The 22,254-nt window shown below is 41.4% G+C and overlaps 1 protein-coding gene across 10 annotated transcripts in view; it reads right to left on the reverse strand.

Moving 5' to 3' along the window:
* Positions 1-22,254, reverse strand: part of LOC147336918 (protein NLRC3-like) — a 1,139,417-nt gene that overhangs the window by 140,075 nt on the left and 977,088 nt on the right. For 3 of the 10 annotated variants that reach the window (XM_086287121.1, XM_086287130.1, XM_086287118.1), the window contains 4 exons: positions 20,313-20,486; positions 14,840-15,013; positions 7,350-7,396; positions 6,485-7,201 (listed from right to left, as the gene is read on the reverse strand). In XM_086287121.1, coding sequence (XP_086143247.1) covers positions 6,663-7,201; positions 7,350-7,396; positions 14,840-15,013; positions 20,313-20,486 — 934 coding nt within the window. In that variant the 3' untranslated portion in view covers positions 6,485-6,662. Of the gene's footprint in view, positions 1-6,484; positions 7,202-7,349; positions 7,397-14,839; positions 15,014-20,312; positions 20,487-20,662; positions 20,837-21,049; positions 21,224-22,254 lie in introns of those variants that run through there. The other 7 variants (XM_086287107.1, XM_086287116.1, XM_086287122.1 and 4 more) reach the window with 5 other exon arrangements.

Raw genomic sequence — 22,254 nt, forward strand, 5'->3', positions numbered from 1 at the left:
TCAGACTGGGCCCCTGGATTCAACAATGAGCCAATGATCATCAAGCAGTGACTAAAGCAGAGCCCTGACCTTCTGACATTCATCACACAGTCAGAACAAATGTCTGCTGATGACTTCATCTCATGAAACGACTGATAGATGTCAGTTCATTGATCAGCTGAGCTGCTGATCTTCATCGTCACAGAAACATTCAGCTTGTTTCAATCAGTAAATAACTCCCACTACTCCCAGTTTGAACTGTTCCCACTCAAAATGCTGTGAGAACAATGATCATTGTAGAACTTCACAAACATCACGTGTTGTTTTCCACATGTAAGATCAGCAAACACACAGAAACTTCCTGTTGCCACACACGGCCTCTAAAATCTCTTCCACGCTTTCTGTCTGAAGTCCACTCTCTGTGTCGGATCCACAGGAAACAACAAGATCTTATTAACATGGTTTTCAATGTGTCTCCTTCCAAAAAGTCCAACCAATGAACAAATGTGTGTATTTGTGGAGGCCGAACAAAAGCATGACACATTTCTCTGTTTCTATAAACTGGAGTCAAACACAAACATGAAGAGTTTCACTGACAGACTCCAAAATGCCCCCACAGTGGATCAAAGGGAAATCCTACAGTGTGGCCAGAGACTCTTAATGGCTCCAACATCAACACATCCACAATGTTGGATCCAGTTGTGCCTCACAGAGTTACTAAGACACACCCTCTGCCAGCATCACAACAGCTCCACCTGCTTCACCTGCCTCCTCAGCATCTGTACACCTGAAGAGAAAAGAAAGGCTCCAACAGCTCAAATCTACAAAGGATTCATGAAGTTTCATCCAACAATAACATGTTTGCCTTCCACAGTGTGCTGTTAGACACCACTGTACCTCTGCCATTTCAAAAAGAGCAGCTTGGGAACATTTTGGCTCCAAACACTTTGTGTTTAAGTTCTTTGTTTTCTTTGTGAAGCCGACAACATCTGGAGCTTTGTGACTCATAGAAACATCATTTTGTTCTTTAGATGACAGCAGATTGGGACTGAATAATCAATCACTATCAAACCAATAAAGACAAACATGCTGATTTTACAGGAACTTTGTTGGAGAAGCTGCAAAGACATGAAACTGGTGGAGATCCCAAACCAGTTGATAGTGCTGGTTATTCCAAATAAAGCTGTTTCCCTTTGAGATGAAATGACTTTGTGTCCTGATATATAATAAAGATGTTGTTGTTTTTGAGCCCCTGTATTAAAAGTAGTTTAAAGTCAGCTTGAGTTTGATGTCTTTATGTCAAAGCTGCTCATGATGTTGAGCTGCTGATGGAATAAAAACAATATAAAAGCATGTAGTCCAGACTTAAATGTAGCCTGTTGTTAGCTGAGGTCCACACACAGTGTTTGACAGTGTAAAGTGTGTGAAAGGGCTGCTGGTGGAGCTCACTAGGATGAGCAGGTGACCACGAGGTGGAGAGCAGCTGGCCTGGCTTTGACCCGGGCCACGCCCCCTTTCTCTCTGCTTTGCTGTCACTTATCTTCACTGCTCTGTCCAATAAAGCTGAAAAAGGCCCCGAATCAAAGAAATCTGCTGCAGCCTCTGAAACGTCTTCTGTTTCCTTCCCGACGGCTTTTTCACCGTCAGCCCATCAGACAGTCCAGCAGCATTTATGATGATGTCATGATGTTGAAGAGGCTGCTACGGTGGCCTCCCATGACCCCCAGCCTCATCACAGCTGAGATGCAGACATTTGAAAACATTCAGCAGACAACTGAATAACAGTCCAACACAACAGTCTGTGTGCAGACACACACTGACCTTTCATAGAGTCAAACACAGCTGGTTGAGTCATTTCTCTGTGAGTCTAAAGTGAATCTAGTATTTGAAAGTCCACTTCCTGTATTTGTTGTTGAAGACTTCTTCAGCTTCTTCTCAAGGACATCAGCTGCTTGTTTGGCAGCAGAGGCAGTTAAGAAGCTTCCTGAAAAACACTGAACAGTGAGTTCACTGTGGCATATGACAGATTCAGCTTTCTGTGTGCAAATGTGTCTGTGTCGACCTTTCAAATGCTGTTGAATCCAAAACATCAGCGGCTCCTCGGCTGCTCACTTCATGCACTTCTGTCTGTGTGACAGTCCAATGACATCACAGCTGTTTCCAGCCCCAGTGTCTCAGGACTGGACACCTTTAAACATGTCGAGGATCAAACAGCGTCCAGCTAAACACACATGAAACTATCAGAGCTGACAATCATTCCAATAACATCTAATGGTTCATGTATGTAGACACAGGACTACAAGGAAATGGCTCTCAGCATCTGGCTGTGGGAACACATGAGTCCCTGTTTGTGTTCAGATTGTGTGCATGTTTTAGACGTGTGTCACATGTAGAAACACAACAATCCCACAATGACACACAGATGTGTTTGACACAGCTGTGCAGCTGTAAGTTGTTTCTAATGATTCATTGAAGCTCTTCTAACATTCTGGAGACGATCAGTACATGAATCTGTTCAACACGACAACAATTTGACTTCAGTGTGAACGTTTGCATTAAATAACCTTCTTCATCCAGCTGACAGCATCTTCATCCTATGATGTGAACAGTTCCTCCTGTTGATGACAAACCTCTGACAGGATCTGCTTGAGGAGCTTTTTCATGTGCAGCTCTCTGAGCTCAGGGCTGAGCTGCTGTTTCATCTTTAAGAGCTGCTGCCTCCTCGCCGGACTTGTTCTCCTCTTCTTCTCCTAATGACACCATTTCTGCTTCATATTAAATTCAATAAAGATGCTGACATGTATCTGTAGCAGCAACATCATTGAATCTAGAACAACTGGAGCCAAACCAGTGGCTCTGCTGGGATCACTGGTGAGCCAACACTTCCTTGTTGATGCAGATTTCAGGGCTTCCTTTTGCTCCTCCGTTATAACTGTTCTCTCTTCTCAACACATGATGACACAAAGGAATCAGCAGTGACAAAGATGATGCTGAAGAGAAGCACACACTTCACACATATAACAGACCAGTGCAGTTACACACACCTCTGCTCGACATCAGGCCTCAAACAAAGACACAAAACACTAACTTGACTCTAAACAGAAGAAACGAGCAGCTGTTTCTGTTCTGTGCTTATTTATATTTGACACACATGCTTCTCTTTGTGCAAACACACATCGCACTATAAGGGTAACCTCGCACACAATGATTGGACAGCACAGTGATGATGCTGGGAGATCCTATACGCAGCAACACAGAAACACTGAGAACTTTAAACAATGATGGAAAGTGTTATAAATGACTTGTTGGCCTCTGATCTGTCACAAACAGCTGAAACGTGTCTCTCATGAGTCACATGAAGGTTTTTGACAGAAAGGACAAAAAGTAGCTGCAGTCAGTTTGTGTCATTTTTATATTTATTCATCTGGGAGAAAAATCTGAGGGACATTAAAATGTGTTTTCAACAGAGACAAGAACATGAATATAACAGAACAGGTAAATGAACATGTTTCAAGTAAACAGCTGGACTGATCAGGTCCAAACACAGAGTGATAAACTTGTCAAACAGCTGTCATATCTTTATATAGAAGCTCTTTATAAATGCTGCTCACTGCAGTCTGTTTACTAATAATGTCAAAGTGTTAGAAACACAGAAACATCAGAATGGTCTTTGTTCACAGAAACCTGTCTGGGATCCTTTGTTGTTCTTTTGATGCAGAGTTACATTATAAATATAAAGAGTTATTTCAGAGTCTCATCAGTTTTCCTGCATGTCTTTATTTAACACATCAGCAGGGCTGAAGCTCTCATGTTAAACACACACTGATCTATGGACACGTTCATGTGTTTCTAACAGAACCAGGCTGTTATCAGCCTGCACTAACATTATGTCACACACACTGAATGTAACAGTGACAGTTTACATCATCACACAATCAGCTGTGATTGTTTCACTGTCATCAAACGAGTCAACAGGAAGTAGAATCAATAGAAACCAATCATTTCCTGACAGCATGTCTGATGGAAATAAGTGCAGATTATGTATGAAGTCTAACTGCACACAGTAACTGTGTTACAATAAGGACTTAACAGCGCCCTCTGCTGGAGTGTTTCAGTACTGCGTTAACTACAATACACCACCTCCTCCTCACACCACCTGCTACAGCTCTACTCTTCTATGACTACAGTCATCCACAGCACTGATGTGAGGTCACATGGTTCATATGTAAGGAGCACAGCTGACCTCAGGTCAGTTTAATGACTGTGAGCAGCAGCTGTGTTATTGTCACTGTGACAGGGAGACACTCTCAGACACAGCGCTCATGTCAGCTTGTTCTCATGCAGGAGGATCAGGAGCTCCATGTTTGTCTTTCTGTTTGAATCATGATGTGTTTGTGCCATCAGAGTCTGTCATGAGTACTCAGGGTTTCACAGCAGCTCTTCTGGATGCTGACGAGGACTCCAACCTCATGTTTCACCTCTCTGAGCTTCTGATGTCTGTGAACACTCGTGTTTCTTCTCTGGGCTCATCTGGACAAAAACACCTTTCTGTGTTTGGCTGCAGCCTCATTCTGACTGACAGGAAGTGTGTTATCCATGAGCTGCACTTCTGTCAGGAAGTTTCCTGCTGTGTTTCCTGTCTGTGGACAAACACGAGTGTTCCAGCTGAGGACTTGGTTCCTTCCACCTGTCCATACAGGACATCACGCTGTCTGCAGCTCTGTAAATGCAGCTCCAGGTCCTTCCACGTGCTGCTCTGTATTTGTGCAGTTTGTAGTGTGTCCTGGGAAACGTAGCACACATGGTGTTCTTCTGCTGTTTCCTCCTTTCACTGAGTGTGAAACACTGACGCTGTGCTGTTGTTCACAGAGGGGAGCTGATTCTAGCTGCAGCTGGACTCTGTCATCTAACTGAATGTGTTGGTGCTGATCACGGGGCTCTGAGGGGGGAGCAGCAGGAGGACTCTGGATGCTGACGTCAGTGTATCTGTGGAAGCTCCCACAGCGTGTCTGTCATTCAATATTGTGCTGTATATTGTATCTATGCAAAGATGAACAGACTGTGTGTTCACTGGTCTCTGTGCTGCAGCTCTGATGTCATCATCACTCCCTCCTCCACCCTCAGCAGTCCCAGCATGCTGCTGTGGTGCACCCCACCCTCACTCTACACCTGAGCCACAGACCACACCCTCCACCTCAATATACACCACAGTTTTCTCTGCTGTGGAAATGAGATCAGGAGGAAATCATCATTATTATTATTTAATAAACGCTCACATTAATGTGGGCTTATTTGTTTCATATTAGAAACATTAGTTGAGTGTTTTTAGTATAAAATGGTCAAAGTCCCTCTTTTTGCTCCTCCCCTCACCTGTGGATGGGCGGTGCTGTTACCGTGGTGACAGCTTGGATGTGTTTCAGTCCTGCCTGGTTATCACTGCAGGAATCTTTCACATTTATTACAGGTAATAACTCTGATTTTTCTGTGTATTATGAACCAAATGTATCCTGATACACACAGAGATGGATGAGCAGAGGTTTTTTTTGCACTTTATGTAGTTACTATGGACTTAATGCATACATATTATTAAAATTAGGGCTATAACAGTTGTATTGATGTATAGCAACTTGAAATGCTCCCACAAATGGCTCCACAGCCTGTAAAAATATAACAAAAGCTCTGGCGGACTTGGTTCTGTGGTCAGTCTTAAAGGGTGAAGTTAAACTCTGTAATCTTCACTGTGTCACAGAGTTCAGTGAGTCCCGTTATTCACAGTATCAATCAGATCATCAGAGAACAGCTGATCAGCAATCAGTGGTGCCAACAGCGCCTCCTGTGGTGAGAGGATGCAATAATGCAATGTAGCATTTTTCCACTCAACACTTGCAGTCATGGAAACTGTCTGTTGGATCTGTGTGACGTTGCTTTCTTGGTTAGAGTTCCTCACAAATGTCCAGATGATTCTTCTAATGAGGCGTCGACCATGTTTGCAGCTCTTTGGAAGAAAACGTCGCCCTTTGCCATCCTTACTTTTCTTTGACTTCTTCAAATGCAGCTGAACTCCAGCTGGTATTTTCTTGGACTTTGCAGCTGTTTCTGGTCATCAGTTCATTCCTGCAAACCTCTGAAGCTGAACAACAATGATGCTGCATTGCTGGCTGATCCCAAAAGGTTGATTCTGTTCATCTGGACGTTTTCAGAAACGTTTGCTCACTGATCAGGTGACTTCTTCAGTCTCAGCTGACTGCAGCTTTACAAGCTTACAAACAGCACATTTGCACAATGACTGAAAGCAGCAGCACCTGATATATATGATACTAATATAATACATATACATATATAATCCATACTAATGATGAAGGAACTGAGCTCACAGTCCATTGTTCATTCAGTGAACTACTCAGTTTATTTTGGGCCTCAGAAATGCTCACTCTGTTTGTACATCACTGTCAGCAATAGACTCATTCTGCTGTGTGGACAGGAACACATGTGACATCACTTCCTGTTTGTTTGTGACTGAAGAAGTTTACAAGGAATCATTTAGAAGAGTTTCAAACATCAACTGATTGAATCCATGAATCTGAAAACGTGTTTGTGAGTGAAAGAGACAGACATGTACAGACTGAACTATCTGTTCAACAGTCAGAGTGTTTCTGTAACAGGAGACACTCTTTACACTCCACTCAGCACAGGGACACTGAGGAACCAGGAGACAAGAACATAAACCCAGGATAAAGAGTTTGAGTGAATGTGGTGTTGAAGGTGTGGAGGTGGATCAGAGTGTCAGAGGAGACTCTGTAGAAGGACAGAGTGCCAGCAGGACAGTCCACATACACTGCTGCTCTGTTAGAGACAGAGGAGGAGGAGGAGGAGGAGGAGATGGATGTGTAGCTGTTATTGTGCCAGACATGACGAGGACCATCATCAGAGCAGAACAGACTCCAGGACTGATCATTGTGTCCAAACCAACAGTCAATTCTGCCTCCTTTCCTTCTGATGCTTCTGTAACTCACTGATATAGAAACTCTTCCTCTCCACTCGACCTCCCAGTAACAGCGACCAGTCAGACCATTTCTACACAGCAGCTGATAAAAACCATCAAATCTGTCTGGATGATCAGGATATGACTGAACCTCCTCCACATGTGTCACCTTCCTGTTGTTGTCAGACAGTTGGAGCTCTGTGTGCACTGTGTTTGTGTCGATTGTGAGTTGACAGGAATCTGATGGAGAGAACAAACACAATCCAGCTGCAGTTATTGATCCATCATCTGTTCATTGATTGACACTTTGATGATGACTCCTGACATGATGAAGATGGTTGAATGTGTGCTGCTTTGTTTTCATGAATCCCATTAAAAACACACTTACACTTCCTCAGACCTGGTCTCAACCATCGGACTCCAGCAGGCTCCACCCTGAAAGGAGGAGGGGGGTCAGAGCAGCACAGTCAGCATGCACACATGGACATTACATGGCTCTCACACACACACTGTTACACACTGAGCTCAAAGCTCGGCTCCACTGTTTTATTCAAAGAAATCTACATTTATTTATCAGCACATTTAAAAACAGCTTGAGCCAAAGTGCTGCACAGAGTAGAGAGAAAATAGGAAACATACACAGTAATGACTATAAAGACTGGTCAGGATTGAAAGCTACAGAGTACAAATGTGTTTCCAACCGGCTTTTAAAAATGTCCAGTGTTGGTGACGACCTGATGTGAAGGGCGACTGTTCCAGAGTTTGGCTGCAGCCATCGATAAAGCTCACCTCTGTTTTTACGTCTAGTTCTGGTCAGAAGCTGCTTATCTGCAGACCTGAGGGCTCCACTTGGATTCTTTTGTTAAAGAGAGATAAGATGGAGCCAATCCATTCACAGATTTAAAGACAACCAGATCTGGAAGTGGATTCTACCACGTACTGGTAACCAGTGGAAAAAGCTGGTGATGGGTCGTCTAGCACAGACCCACCGCTGGAACCAGACAATTGATGAGGGAGAGAACTGTGACAGCGCCGTTCCTTCACTTGACCTCAGTCGCTCTCGTCTGCTCCCTCGTAACACTGCTCTTTATTGAGCTTACATGAATATGCACAAGTTCATTATGACGTCTTACACAGGTATGAACAAAGAGTACCAGTCTGTGCATAGAGTGTGTGTGTGTGTGTGTGTGTGTGTGTCTGTGTGTCTGTGTGTGTGTGTGTGTGTGTGTGTGTGTGTGTCTGTGTGTGTGTGTCTGTGTGTGTGTGTGTGTGTGTGTTCCAGATGTGACCCTGTGACCCCAAAGCTGGTGCTAAGAGTCCAGCGGTCCCCCTAACAAAGGGCTCTTATACTTAACCAGACACAGAGCAGGTGTCCTCCTACACCAGGAGTCTCAAACTCGTGGCCCGCGGGCCAATTGCGGCCCGCAGGACGATAGTTTTTGGCCCCACCTTAATATGAAAATGTAATGTTAGTTTGATAATGTATGACACTTTACAGTGTTGTGGGCGGAGCTGAATTAACCCACCAATCAGGGTGGGATATGGATCTCAGGGGACACCAGCCGGGCTTGATGCAAGCAGGGAAACATTTCTCAATGAGTCAAAGTTCCAGCAGCGTTGCCCTGGAGTGTTTCTTTCTTTCTGTGCCTGGCTGGCTTCCTCCTTTCTATTGGGCAAACGCCGACATTCGCCCCAGCGCGCTGCGTTCACAACACTTCAAAAAAAGTTGTTTTTTTAAGTTGCTGCCCAGCGGGACATTATACGTATATAGATTTATACACACGTCAGTGGGATTTAAAGTTATTTTTCCACAGAGAGAGATCTCATATTAACTCTCACAGTGATGCGTAGGCGGCGGGATAAAAGAAAAGTCATGAACTCAATGCAGCCCAATTTAGTCTGCAGTCACATAGCGACACCTGTTCATCGGCAACAACAGTCCCCGGTAACCCGGACTAATTATAGGGTCGCACCGTAATTTGTGGCTCCATGTTTTTATTTGCATCACTGCGTTTGCATTGCAGCAAACATGAACATTACATATATTTCAATATAATGTAAAAGCAGTCAAAACAACTAACATCAGAAACAGCTGATGTTATTTGTTATATGTCACGGTGTCGTTTCCGCTTCTTTCTCCTGTAACAACAGCCCGGCGCCGTGAGCAGTCGCCTTTTTTGCGCTCGCTATCCCTGCACTTTCTACCATCTGCAAACGCCACGGTGTTCGTGTCGTCATGAAAGACATGAACATCGAGCGTAAAAACAAAGGAGACTGCTACCGGCTTTTTATCTGCCGATCGCCGTGCTACGGTTGCAAGAAAAAGAAGCAGAAATGACGTTCTCTACGCGTTGAGACGTTCCCCGTCCGTCGGCTAAACGCTTGATTGAACCTTCAATGCGACAGTGACACCAAGTAGAATTATAAATGTCACATAGCACCAAACATGTCTTTTTCAAAGCCTGCGGTGAAGAGAAAGGTTGGTGATGAGCACCGACAATTTCAGGAAAAGTGGGAAATGCAATATTTCTTTGTTGAGCACAGGGGCACCCCGACCTGTCTTATTTGCACAGAGAAAGTTGCGCTGCACAAGGAATACAATTTGAAACGTCATTACACAACTAGACATGCTGAGCTGGATGCAAAATACCAGGGAGACGAGAGAGCGAACCGGGTTGCCAGTCTTAAAACAGATCTACTGAGGCAGCAAGATTTCTCCAAGAAAGCAACCAAAGAGAATAATGCAGCAGTCGGAGCCACGTGGTTAGTGAGATGATTGCTAAAGCAGGGAAGCCATTCACAGAAGGTGGATTTGTCTAAAAGTGCATATTGCAGGCTGCAAATATAGTCTGTCCGGGAAAGAAAGGTCAGTTTAGCAACATCAGCCTTTCTGCCAACACCGCAGCAGATCGCATTTCTGACCTGTCAAGTGACATTTATGACCAACTGTGTGAGAAAGCCAAATGTTTCAGTGTATACTCAGTCGCTCTTGATGAGACCACAGACATCACCGACACTGCCCAGCTCCCAATGTATGTCCGTGGTGTTGATGACAGTTTTGAAGTGATGGAGGAGCTGCTCACAGTAATTCCAATGCATGGCCAGACCACCGCTCAGCAGATATTTACAAGCTGTGTGATGCCATTGAGAATGTTGGTTTGCCATGGAAGAGGTTTGTTGGAATAACAACAGATGGAGCGCCATCAATGACAGGGAGGAAACATGGACTGGTGGCACAAAACAAACTGGAAGAGGAAGGCGTGGAGGAGGCCATTGCTCTGCACTGCATCATCCATCAGCAGGTCCTTTGCAGCAAATGCCTGAAGTTTGACAATGTGATGTCTATTGTTGTGAAATGCATCAACCAAATCAGATCCAGGGGCTTAAAGCACCGAAGGTTCTGTGCTTTTCTAGAGGAAATGGAGTCAGAATATGGGGATGTGCTCGACTTCACTGAGGTACGTTGGCTCAGCAGGGGAAATGTATTAAAGAGACTTTTTGAGTTGAGAGCAGAAGTGAAGCCTTCATGGAGAAGGATGGAGTTAGTGTTCCTGTGCTAACTGATCCCAAATGGCTCATGGACTCAGCTTTTCTTGTTGATATGACACATGAGCTTAATGTACTGAACAAGACGTTACAAGGCCAGGGGCAACTTGTCAGTGCTGCCTATGACAACGTGAGAGCATTCTCCACAAAACTGGCGCTCTGGAAAGCTCAGCTCTCTCAGACAAACCTTTGCCATTTCCCAGCATGCAAGGCACTCGTGGATGCAGGCACACCATTCAGTGCTGACGAGTATGTTGATGTCATTTTGAGGCTACAGGAGGAATTTGATCACAGATTTGCTGACTTCAAGACACACAGAGCCAGCTTTCACATTTTTGCAGACCCCTTCTCCTTTGATGTGCAAGATGCCCCTTCTGTGCTTCAAATGGAGCTCATTGAGCTGCAGTGCAACTCTGAACTCAAAGCAAAGTTCAGGGAGGTGAGTGGAAAAGCAGACAAGCTTGGACAATTTTTGAGAGACTTGAGCCCTAGTTTCCCTCGGCTTTCCCGAATGTTTAAGCGGACCATGTGCCTTTTTGGTAGCACATACTTGTGCCAAAAGCTCTTCTCCACTTTGAACTTCAATAAGTCCAAGTACAGGTCCAGACTTACGGATGATCATCTTCAAGACATACTGAGGGTCGCAACTGCTTCCTCCCTCAGGCCAAATCTGGCTCGGCTATGCGAGAGGAAACGCTGCCAGGTCTCTAGCAGCAAGGAGTAGGCAAGAGAAGCCATGTTCAGAAGAACAGTTCATTTTCTACAGTGTTCCATTCATGTTCAGAAGAAGGTTATAGAACTGTTAATACAGACATTTCAATCTAAATACAGCAGATATAGAAGACTGAAAAAAAAACACAAGTTCACTGACTAAAAATATCTTATTATTATTTTATTTATGTATTACAGATTGATTTATTTTCTTATTAATTCTTAATTTGTTTATTTATTTTTCATATTTTGTGTTAAAAAATAAAAATAAAGAGATTTGAGAAGATTGGAATTTTTTAACCATGCCTTTCTTGTAGAAAACCTAATGCGGCCCAGCCTCACCCAGACTCTGCCTGCAGCGGCCCCCAGCTAAATTGAGTTTGAGACCCCTGTCCTACACCATAAATCAGTAAGAGAGGGTACGACCTCTCTCATGGCCCCAAGTGGTGTGTGCATGCCAGAGCACTGTGGAAGGCACACAGAGTCTTTACAGACTACTCAGGATCAAACCTCTATCATTATGCAATCGATTATACAACTCTAAGCATATATGAGTAAATATTTCTAAGCATAAATGACAATCAACAATATAAACCTTACAGCTGGTTTTAATAACAGAATTCATTTGTTTCTCAAACGAGAAAGAGCTATCGAGAAACACTCCTAAATCTTTAGTTCTTAACTTTTCCAGTGGGCCAAGGTCAACATTATCTGCTAATGCTAAATAGGCTGCCGTTATTAACTAATGCTAATTTGACATGAATTAGCATTATGCACTAATGCTAACACTTACTTTTTTTAAAAATGTGAGTAGCTAATGCTAACACTATTTCCCTTAACTTTATAACAATGTGAACGGCTAATGCTAACACTCTTTTTCCTAGCATTATAACATCTGAGCTGCTAATGCTAAGTAGGCTGCCATTAGCACCTACGTCTAATTTAAGGCAAATACGCATTAGAACCTAATGCTCATATCGTTTTCCTTTGCTTTATAACAATGTGAGCAGCTACTGCTAAATAGCATTAGCTAATAACAGCAGTCTAATTTAATGCAAGTTAGCCTCATTTGCATTACAATGATGTGAGGAGTTAACACTAAGTATGCTGCCATTAGTGGCTAATTCTAATTAGGGGTGAATAAATATTACCAGCTAATGCTAATATCGTATTCTCTTCCCTTTTAACAATGTGAGCAGCTAGTGCTAGGTAGGCTGATGCTAGCAGCTAATGCTAAAGCTAATTTAATGTGAATTAGCATCACATTAGTGAGGAGTTAATGCTAAGTAGACTGCCATTAGCAGGTAATGCTAATTTTAGGTGAATAGGAATTGGCAGATAATGCTAATACCATATTTTCTTGCTTTATAACAATGTGACCAGCTAATGCTATGTAGGTTGCCGTTATTAGCTAATACTAATTTGAGGTGAATTAGCATTATCCCCTTATGCTAACAATGTTTTTTCTTACTTTTTAACAATACAAGTAGCTAATGTGAACACTTTTTTTTTTTTTATTGAATTCTAATTTTTCCCTTGCGATGTGAAGAGTTAATGCTAAATAGGATGCCATTAGTGGCTAATTCTAATTTTAGATGAGAAAGCATTAGAAGCTAATGCTAATACCATATTTTCTTGCTTTATATCAATATTAGTAGGTAATGCTAAGTACGTAGCCATTATTAGCTAATGCTAATTTAGGTGAATTAGCATTATCCACTAATGCTAACACTGTTTTTGCCAACTCTTTTCCCTTGCATTATAACAATATGAGCAGCTAATGCTAAGAAGGCTGCCATTATTAGGTAATGCTAATTATTATGTGTGTTAGCATTATCCGCTGCTGCTAGCAATGTTTTATCTTACCTTTTAACAATATCAGCAGCTAATGCTAACACTACTTTAATTTCAGTTAAACCTACTTAGCATTAATTAACTTCATTTAGCATTAAGAAGTTTTTGCTATAGGCTACCATTAGTGGCTAATGCTAATTTTAGGTAAATAGAAATTGGCAGCTAATGCTAATACCATATTTTCTTGCCTTATAACAATGTGACCAGTTAATGCTAAGCAGGTGCCATTATTAGCTAATACTAATTTGAGATGAATTAGCATTATCCGCTTATGCTAACAATGTTTTTTCTTACTTTTTAACAATACGCCATTAGTGGCTAATTCTAATTTTAGATGAAAAAGGATTAACAGCTAATGCTCATACTGTTTGCTTTGTAAGAATGACAGCAGCTAATGATATGAAGTCTACCGTTATTAACTAATGCTAATTTGATGAGAATTAGCATTATCCGATAATGGTAACTCTTTTCCCCTGCATTATAACAATGTCAGGAGTTAATGCTAAGTAGACTGCCATTAGGGGCTAACTCTAATTAGGGGTGAATAATTATTAGCAGCTAATACTAATACCGTTTTCTCTTTTTCCTTATAACAACTTGAGCAGCTAATGCTAATTTGATGCGAATTAGCATTATATTAGTGAGCAGTTAATGCTAAGTAGGCTGCCATTATTAACTAATACTACGTTGACGTGAATTAGCATTATGCGCTACTGCTAATACTGTTTTCTCTTACTTATTAAAAATGATAGTAGCTAATACTAATACTCTTTTCCGTTGGGTAACAACAAAGTGAGGAATTAATGCTAAGTTGGCTGCTTTTAGCGGCTTATTCTAATTAGGGGTGAATAATTATTAGCAGCAAATGCTAATACCGTTTTCTCTTTCCTTATAACAATATGAGCAGTTAATGCTAATTTGATGTAAATTAGCATAATATTAGTGAGGAGTTAATGCTAAGTAGGCTGCCATTAGCAGCTAAAGGTAATTTGAGGTGAATAAGCACTAGTAGCTAATGCCAATACCCTTTTCTCTTGTGTTATAATGATGTGAAACGTTAATATTGTTCTCAAACAACAGAATGAGAATGAAATATTGATTCTAACAGGGCCCATAAACAGCATTAGCTTAGCAGCATTAGCTTATCAGAGTCTCCATCATGGTCACACAAATCCTTAGCGGAGCAAAGTGGCCTACTTAGCAATAGCTGCTGTAGAAAGCAAAGGGAAAACAGTATTAGCATTAGCTGCTAAATGTGCACTTGAGAACAAATCTATTGTGAATTCAGCCGTGAATGTAGTGTTTCCAGTAAGCTTCCATTTCCAAATGTTAGCTGCTCCTGTCTGCCTCTTTGTCACACACACAGACTGAAATGATTCACAGCCTTGTTTCATCCTTCTGTCAGTGTCACTGACTGTCACTGTGACTGTGGACATACAGCATGGGAAACACACACATGGCTGATACTTGTATCTAAAGTTACAAAATGTTGTCTCTGTCCAAATATTACCTAACTGTAAGTCTACTTTTAATGAAACTCTCAACATGACTTATCAGTTATCATTAATGTTCCTGCAAACAGACTCCTTGAAGACCCCCTACATAAATATCCATGTACTATCCAGCTAGACTAGTGTGTCTGTCCCTGAAAATATTCCTGCATGTGTGATTGTTCATGTCTCATCTGCAGGAAACAAACAGGAAGTGAGTGAAAGACACAGGAAATGTTTCCAGCTCTTCCTCCTATATCAGACATTCTCTCCATACCTGAGAGTGTCCAGTCTCCAGCCTGGATCCTTCAGTCCAGCCGACAGAAGCTTCATTCCTGAGTCACCTGGATGATTGTAGCTCAGGTCCAGCTCTCTCAGATGGGAGGGGTTGGAGGTCAGAGCTGAGGCCAGAGAAGTACAGCCTTCCTCTGTGATCAGACAGCCTGACAGACTGCAGACACACAAAACAACAATCCATCTGTTATCCATCTCTATAGCAGCATAACTAAGTGATGGTTCAGGGTCACCTGATCCAGCTCTAACTATAAGTTTTATCAAAAAGGAAAGTTTGAAGCTGATCGTCAAAGTAGAGAGGGTGTCTGTCTCCTGAACTCAAACTGGGAGCTGCTTCCACACCCAGTCCAACATAGCCAGGCTTTCTTTGCTGCTTTGACAAAACCTCAAATCCCAGTCAGAGATGGTGAGCATCATCACAGTGATGGTCATTTCTCTGTTAACCCAGGCTTTCTGCTTCAGGATCTGTGCACGCTCACAGAACAAGGAGACCTTTAAACATCATTTCACTAAATGGATGGACTGAGCTCAGCCTACAGATGAACTGGATAAATAAAGATTTGACCTCAGTGTGCTCAGTGTTCCTGTCTATTCCTAACATATTCCTAACATGATAGCTGCACTTTAGAGCTCTAAAACTGGAACTGACACATATTTAAACTCCACATGTTACTCAGTACATCCAGTTCTGACACTCGCCCACAGTCCAACAAAGGAAACATGGAGATCACATCAGTTTGTCACCAAAGTCTAATTATTCCAGAGGGCAGTGTTGATACAACTAAAGTTATTTTTAAGCAAAGTTGAGTTTTTTATTGTCGCAGTACTTCATGTCTGAAGTATCACTTAAATGCATTACACGCTGTTGATGGCAGCAAACAAACCACCCAAACAAACAGAGGTGGGAGGCTTGGGCAGACTACGTAGGATCAGCTTGTGGGAGGAGTCAGGATAAAACCAAAGAAAGACAAGCTAACAAACACCACAGTGAAGTGAGTAGCTACAAACTGCAGGCTGATTAGTGTTGTTGAAGAAGTCGGTCTGAGGAACGTTCTTAGGATCAACAAATGACGGCATGTATGAGCCTCCCTCAAGACGCACCATCACAAGAAGAACACATGAGCTGTAGAAAAAGGAGAGACTACGACAGCCACGGCGTTACAACGTGCACCAGCTGTTGGTCTCTCTGGAGACTACTGGGCGTGGCTGGGTAACCATGGTTACTTGGGAGTTACAGTACATGATATTAATGAAGAGTGGGAGCTGCGTTCTATAGCAAACAATTTGTTATGAGGTAATCAGCTGATCTTAGTTTAACCGGAAGCCCTTCACAATAATTGCAATGCCTTTATTTTGTACAACTACCATCAGTTCGTCTGTACTGATGGTAACTTAAAGTCACACTAATGTCGTTTAGTTTCTATAGTTTATGTAGTGGAAGTATACTACAGTACCCTGATCACTGATAGGACAGATTTATGTAGATATACACCTTTGTGTTTAACATTACTGCATTATAGTGCTGTGATCTTTGTCCTTATATATGGCTATATTAGCTATACTGATGTACGTACATATAACTGGATATGTAACTTATCTATTCATCTTATTTGTCATGTATTTGTATTGTGTACTTCCGTTTTGTAAGAAACCACACACATGATCACAGCCGCAAGAATCAATCAGTGAAAGAATAAAGTGTCTCAAACCAAACCTTAAGCTCTTTATTCCACATGCTGGGATCATTTGGCCTTCAGTGGTGTTCTGGCTGACACACCGGAGTGACCAGAGTGCTAAAGAGTGAATCGGACACACCAGTGTCATCTCTGATATCTCCACTACATTTAATCGTCCTTCAGCTTGTGGCTGCCGTTAGCTGGTCTGCTAGTTAGCTGATTTGCTATTTAGCCGGTGTGCTAGTTAGCCGGTTCGCTAGTCAGCTGGTGTGCTGACCAGCGAACCAGTAGGTTACAAGATGAGCTTGTCTGTCTGATGAGCCAGCTCTCTCTGTCTTGGTCATTTTGTCCTTGGGCAAAACCTAACCTACCACTACAACTGTAGCTTACCTCCACCAGTGTGTGAATGTGAGAGTGAATGAATACAGGGAGTGCAGAATTATTAGGCAAATGAGTATTTTGTCCACATCATCCTCTTCATGCATGTTGTCTTACTCCAAGCTGTATAGGCTCGAAAGCCTACTACCAATTAAGCATATTAGGTGATGTGCATCTCTGTAATGAGAAGGGGTGTGGTCTAATGACATCAACACCCTATATCAGGTGTGCATAATTATTAGGTAACGTCCTTTCCTTTGGCAAAATGGGTCAAAAGAAGGACTTGACAGGCTCAGAAAAGTCAAAAACAGTGAGATATCTTGCAGAGGGATGCAGCAGTCTCAAAATTGCAAAGCTTCTGAAGCGTGATCATCGAACAATCAAGCGTTTCATTCAAAATAGTCAACAGGGTCGCAAGAAGCGTGTGGAAAAACCAAGGCGCAAAATAACTGTCCATGAACTGAGAAAAGTCAAGCGTGCAGCTGCCAAGATGCCACTTGCCACCAGTTTGGCCATATTTTGGAGCTGCAACATCACTGGAGTGCCCAAGAGCACAAGGTGTGCAATACTCAGAGACATGGCCAAGGTAAGAAAGGCTGAAAGACGACCACCACTGAACAAGACACACAAGCTGAAACGTTAAGACTGGGCCAAGAAATATCTCAAGACTGGTTTTTCTAAGGTTTTATGGACTGATGAAATGAGAGTGAGTCTTGATGGGCCAGATGGATGGGCCCGTGGCTGGATTGGTAAAGGGCAGAGAGCTCCAGTCCCACTCAGACGCCAGCAAGGTGGAGGTGGAGTACTGGTTTGGGCTGGTATCATCAAAGATGAGCTTGTGGGGCCTTTTCGGGTTGAGGATGGAGTCAAGCTCAACTCCCAGTCCTACTGCCAGTTTCTGGAAGACACCTTCTTCAAGCAGTGGTACAGGAAGAAGTCTGCATCCTTCAAGAAAAACATGATTTTCATGCAGGACAATGCTCCATCACATGCGTCCAAGTACTCCACAGCGTGGCTGGCAAGAAAGGGTATAAAAGAAGAAAAACTAATGACATGGCCTCCTTGTTCACCTGATCTGAACCCCATTGAGAACCTGTGGTCCATCATCAAATGTGAGATTTACAAGGAGGGAAAACAGTACACCTCTCTGAACAGTGTCTGGGAGGCTGTGGTTGCTGCTGCATGCAATGTTGATGGTGAACAGATCAAAACACTGACAGAATCCATGGATGGCAGGCTTTTGAGTGTCCTTGCAAAGAAAGGTGGCTATATTGGTCGCTGATTTGTTTTTGTTTTGTTTTTGAATGTCAGAAATGTATATTTGTGAATGTGGAGATGTTATATTGGTGTCACTGGTAAAAATAAATAAATGAAATGGGTATATATTTGTTTTTTGTTAAGTTGCCTAATAATTCTGCACAGTAATAGTCACCTGCACACACAGATATCCCCCTAAAATAGCTAAAACTAAAAACAAACTAAAAACTACTTCCAAAAACATTCAGCTTTGATATTAATGAGTTTTTTGGGTTCATTGAGAACATGGTTGTTGTTCAATAATAAAATTATTCCTCAAAAATACAACTTGCCTAATAATTCTTCACTCCCTGTAGTGGGATTGTAAAGGGTCTTTGAGGGTCTCGAAAAGCGCTATATAAATGCAATCCATTATTATTATTAAGAGCATCTTTAGGCCTGACTGTGCTCATCCTTCCTCCAACCTCTCCTTACCAAAGATAACAACTACATCAGTATTAGCTCAATAACAATTTCTGCAATTCAATTGTGGACATTCATTTTTAAACCTTGTGTAAAACGATAAAACCTCAAAGTCTGAGCATTATTCTTTGTGCAAACAGCTCTTGCAGGTTCCCCCGGACTTAGGTTATTTTTATTATTTAATTACTTTCCTTTAAGCAGCTGTTCAGGCTACTAAACTCATCCCAGAAATAACAAGTGACACCATTAATAGTAGAGGTGGGAATCACCATACAACTCGCGATACGATATTATCACAATACTTAACGCACGATACGATATTATTGCGATTTTTTAAAATATTTTGCGATATTTAAATTCTGCACATAAAGGTAAACTTTATCAATATTCATTTTATCTAATATCAAAGTCTCACACTCAGTCTTTCTCTCATTTCAGTCAGTTTTATTGTTGACAAACTGAACGGTTTGTATTACAGTCTAGTCCAACTTAACTGAATGCAACCATCTGGTACAATTATAGCTATTCTGAACTATGCAATTTATGAAAACTATGCAGCCCCTTCAGCAACTGAAGAATTTGAAAGTAAATTTAAAAAAATATATAATTTTACATTAAATAAAAAAGTTTCAAACTTAATTAAAATTAAACATGTCTTAAATTAAAATAAGTAAACTGTCATGTTTATTGCTGCCAAAAAAAAAGTTAAACACATTTGGACAGTGAAGGAATGTCAGGATTGTTGCTCAGAAAAAGGATCAACATGCTCTGAAGTCAACATGCTCTGACTCCAGAGCATGTTGACTTCAGAAAAAAAATTGTTTGTAACAAAATATCGATTTCTGCTGTCCCTGTATCGATACATTATTAGCAAACAAAATATCACGATACTACACAGTATCGATTTTTCCCCCACCCCTAATTAATAGTGGAGCTAACTTTAACAGGTGAAACTGATTTGACCTATAAGGCTACTGCAGTTACTTCTTATCAGGTTTAGTAGGGAAGACATCTGGATGAGGTAGTTAGTAGTATGTAGTTAGTACCGGGCGACTCCCCTCCCCCACATCGGCACCAGAACCCTGTATTATCTACAGGGTAAGACTTCCTGTTTTATCAAACTATGGCCATTACTACTGTGATCATTTGCAGCCCAGTGTGCCGCTCTCTCTGCTGGGATGAACCACTGGAGCTCACCCAGTCATCCCTTTCTTTCTCTCAAGAAGAAGTGAAATAAATATATTTATTATGTTACGAGTCTAATATTCTTTAAATCAAACTGTAATGAATAAATGAAGCAAGAAGATTTGGTGGCTCCACGTGTTGTAGAAGAAAAGATAAACATCTCATTTTGAGAAATCAGCCTTTAAAATTAAGTACTGTGAATAAAAAACAAACAGCGAGCCAATCAGCAGTCGCCAATATCCTCCTAATTTCATTCACAAAGAAATCAAATATATATATTATGGGCCCAAAGGAGCCTAAATCTTTAAATTAGGCAGTGCATGAAGTATTTTTTTAAATAAACAAAGACATGACTATAACAACTTTTAGTAATTCAGAGTCCAATTATCCACTCAAATGTAAATAAAAGTTCACTTGACAGCTGTAAAAGTTACCTGTTTATACAATAATATAAATCACATTTCAAATGATCATCTGTGGAAAAGTTTGAATCCTGACCTGAGAGTTTCCACTGCACACTGTGAACTCTTTAGTCCAGCGGACAGAAGCTTCACTCCTGAATCCTGCAGGTCAGAGTTACTCAGGTCCAGCTCTCTCAGACTGGAGGACTGGGAGCTGAGGACTGAGCACAGAGCTTCACAGCTTCTCTCTGACAGGTTACAGCCACTCAGTCTGAAAAATAAAAGACAATCTATAAAACAAGTACTCATGTAGAGTTTGTTAATACATTTCACAACATTAAATGTTGACTTTCTATTTTTAAAGGAAACATAAACATACTAAGATACAACATCATATGGATGAACTTTAATTAATAATTCTAAAAACTAAATGTTTTCTGATCTGACCTCAGAGTATTCAGTTTACAGTTTAAACGTTGTAGTCCAGCAGACAGAAGCTTCACTCCTGAATCCTGTAGCTTTCTGATACTCAGGTCCAGCTCTGTCAGACTAGAGGACTGCGAGCTGAGAACTGAGGACAGAGCTTCACAGTTTTCCTCTGAGAGTTCACAGATGTTAAGTCTGAAGATAAAAACATGAATAAAGATTGTTGTTAAAGTGTAATCAAGGTGCAATAGCTTATTGTCTTGTGCTGAGCAGGTTAGTAAAACTTCTGTTTAACTTTGAAATGAATAAAAATGCTATGAAACAAGGATAACTGGATAAAGACATAAACAAAAACAAACATCAAACACATAAACAAACAGAACTAAACATAATACAAATTGATCTGACCTCAGAACATTCAGTTTGGCATGTGGACTCTCCACTGCAGCAGACAGAAGCTTTACTGCTGAAGCCTTCAGGCTGTCGGTACTCAGGTCCAGCTCTCTCAGACTACAGGACTGGGAGCTGACCACTGACAGCAAATTTTCACAGCCTTCCTCTGAGACGTTACAGCTGCTCAGTCTGAGAGAGAAAGGAAAAAAACAAAAACAAAAAAAAACAAACAATATATGTGATCAAATTAAATTTGTTTATATGTTGAACCCTTTTTTTTTTTTTTTTTAAACCTATGAGACTATGAGTGCTACCACTCCAGTGCACATGATTGGTACCTCGATGGTACCTTGCTCAGGGGTACCACAAGGTAACTATTCGGTGGATTCGACCCCTGACCTTATGATCATGGGGCGACCACTCTGCCTACTGAGCTAATAATTCTGTGTACACTGTCATACAATATTAACTAAAACAATTATTTTAGAAAATTTTAGTAATTCAATAATCATGCTCATTACCTGTGTATTGTGAATAACACTGGATTTTAAACACTAGCTGTATAAAACTCTTCCTGTTAAAGGTGTGTATAAAGGAGATGAGCTGAAATGCAGACTTCATGGAGAATGTTTGCTGTCAGCATATATCAAAGACAAAGCAGAGATCCATCCAGTCTCTTCCACTAAGCCCACAGAGGGACAGACAACCACTCTCACTCACACCTGCATGAAGTTTAGATCACCAGGTAACCTAACTGCATGTCTGTGGACAGTGGGAAGAAACTGTAGAGGACCCAGAGTGAACCCACTGTAATTCTGTGATAACACTGGTTATGGAAGCCTTACAGTTACATATGGTTACTGACAAGAAACACGACCTTAGAGGCAATTTCAGTAATGAAGACCGAGTTTCTCCCTCCATACAGGATGAAAACATGACAGCACAGCAGAGATTTATATTTAAAAAGGGAGGGTGTGCACTGAAAGTGAGATACAAACTTGAACTTAAATTATGAACATCAGAAAAAGATGTAGGTGAAGTCTGGCAGGTGAAGTTTGTGCTTTAGAATAAAACAACCAAACTCCTGGAGTTGGAGACAAATGAACAAGCTGAGGATAATAAACCTGTCAGAGGGGCTGAAGCATCAGAGCTCATGTTCTTATAGGCTGGGTCTGGATTGTCCTTTGATAAGAGTTACAGAACAAAGTGTGTTTTAGAAA

The sequence above is a fragment of the Aulonocara sp. 'chitande type north' Nkhata Bay genome, linkage group LG3 (assembly GCF_057382095.1).
Source record: "Aulonocara sp. 'chitande type north' Nkhata Bay isolate Kocher_YH1m ecotype deep benthic linkage group LG3, A_spYH_male_GT1.1, whole genome shotgun sequence".
NCBI classification, from domain to species: Eukaryota; Metazoa; Chordata; class Actinopteri; order Cichliformes; family Cichlidae; genus Aulonocara; species Aulonocara sp. 'chitande type north' Nkhata Bay.